General features: G+C 40.1%; 1 protein-coding gene across 1 annotated transcript; it reads left to right on the top strand.

Moving 5' to 3' along the window:
• Nucleotides 1-629: 629 nt before the first annotated feature.
• LOC311182152 (olfactory receptor 10N1-like) lies at nucleotides 630-1,562 on the top strand (the record flags this gene model as incomplete). The annotated part of the gene is made up of 1 exon (XM_084250750.1): nucleotides 630-1,562. The coding sequence occupies one exon, from the start codon at nucleotides 630-632 to the stop codon at nucleotides 1,560-1,562; it is 933 nt and encodes a 310-aa protein (XP_084106876.1).
• Nucleotides 1,563-1,806: the final 244 nt, after the last annotated feature.

The following is a 1,806-nucleotide window of genomic DNA, read 5'->3' as shown; positions in this document are numbered from 1 at the left end:
TTCTAAAAAGAATCAGGAGCATCAGGCTCCCAGGTTGCTTTATTAAAGGGCATTATCGCTAAACAGTTGGTTTTGGACATTATGTTCAATTGCCACAGTTTATATGCATTTGACCAAATAATGCTTCCTTCTGTATTTTATAAGAAATTTGTATCTATTTTATATTGCAATTATAAAGGGATATGCTATCTAATGAGCCGTCCCAAACTGACTTTTGATAGATGCTTGGGGTATTTGACCACATCTTTGAGTAACTTCCAGGTTGGTCTACTTTAGCACATTATTATTTATACTTGGTTGTGAGCCTTAATTAAATGATAACAATTGTGATCTTTGACCTCACAGCCATTCAAGTATTTCAGCATCTTGATGGTCACTTTCCTTTGCATCCATATATACCCATGTGCACTCATCAGGAAGATGCTATCTTGAGCTACGAAACACAGATTTCATTTATAGCCCCTAAGTGTTTTGGTAGAATTCCTAATTCTTGATTAAAACATCATTTTTATTTATAAGCAAATATCAGTGATGATGAATGTAGCTTCAGTGTTTCTTTCACAAATCAGCATCCACATTCATGCATTATCTTTTGTTTCCAACCAGACAAGACCCACATCCACAGCAACATGAGGAATCACACAGAGCTGACTGAGTTCATTCTGCTGGGAATACCTGAGACACAGGGACTGGAGATTGTGCTCTTTGTCATCTTCTTGTTCATTTACCTCTTTACCCTGCTTGGAAACTTACTCATCCTTACAGCAATTATCTCTTCCTCTGCCCTTCATACACCCATGTATTTCTTCTTGGGACTCCTCTCTATTTTTGACATGCTGTTCCCATCTGTCACCTGCCCCAAGATGCTGTTCTATCTCTCTGGCCAGAGCCACGCTATTTCTTATCACGGATGTGCCGCCCAGCTCTTCTTCTACCATTTCCTGGGCTCCACGGAAGGGTGCCTCTACTCTGTGATGGCTTATGACCGCTTTGTTGCCATCTGTCACCCACTGAGGTATAATCTCATCATGAGACCTGGAGTTTGTGTTGGTTTGGTCCTGGGAGCCTGGTGTGTGGGATGTCTAAATGCCACTACCCTGACCTCCTTTACATTTCGGCTAACGTACTGTGGCCCCAACCAGGTGGGCTACTTTTTCTGTGACATTCCTGCTGTCTTACCCCTGGCTTGTGATGACAGCTCCCTTGCCCAGAAAGTGTGTTCCACTATTGTTGACATTATGGTTTTAATGTTTTGGTTCACAGTTTGCATCTCTTACACACGCATTGGGATTGCCATTTTGAAAATCCGTTCAGCAGAAGGCAGGAAGAAAGCTTTCTCCACCTGCAGTGCCCACCTCACTGCCATCCTCTGTTCCCTTGGACCTGTAGTCATCATATATCTGCAGTCTACACCCAACCCCTTGCTTGGTTTTGTGGTACAAATATTAAATAATTATGTGTCACCCATGCTGAACTCATTAATCTACTCCTTAAGGAACAAGGAAGTGAAAAGATCCCTGAAAATTGTGTTTCACAGAATAGTACTTACTTCTCTGGAATAAGTTATGGGTTTGTAACTCATTCTCTATTTTTTGTTGTTGTTGTTGTTAAAGAAATAAGCACATTATAAAAAATGATTCCTTTAAAGCAATATATTAATTTGCTTAATAAGACTGTCTATTTTGAGTATCTGTTATTCTTGGGACTCCATAAGTAACTGCAATTACTATTATGGTCAGTGTCTTCATTTCTGGATAAAAAATCCAAGGGGCATCACAAGCAGCTTGAGACAGATTTCTTTCTACA

Source organism: Talpa europaea (assembly GCF_964194135.1).
Source record: "Talpa europaea genome assembly, chromosome: 12".
Taxonomy (NCBI): domain Eukaryota; kingdom Metazoa; phylum Chordata; class Mammalia; order Eulipotyphla; family Talpidae; genus Talpa; species Talpa europaea.
This window is presented reverse-complemented; position numbering and strand designations above follow the sequence as displayed.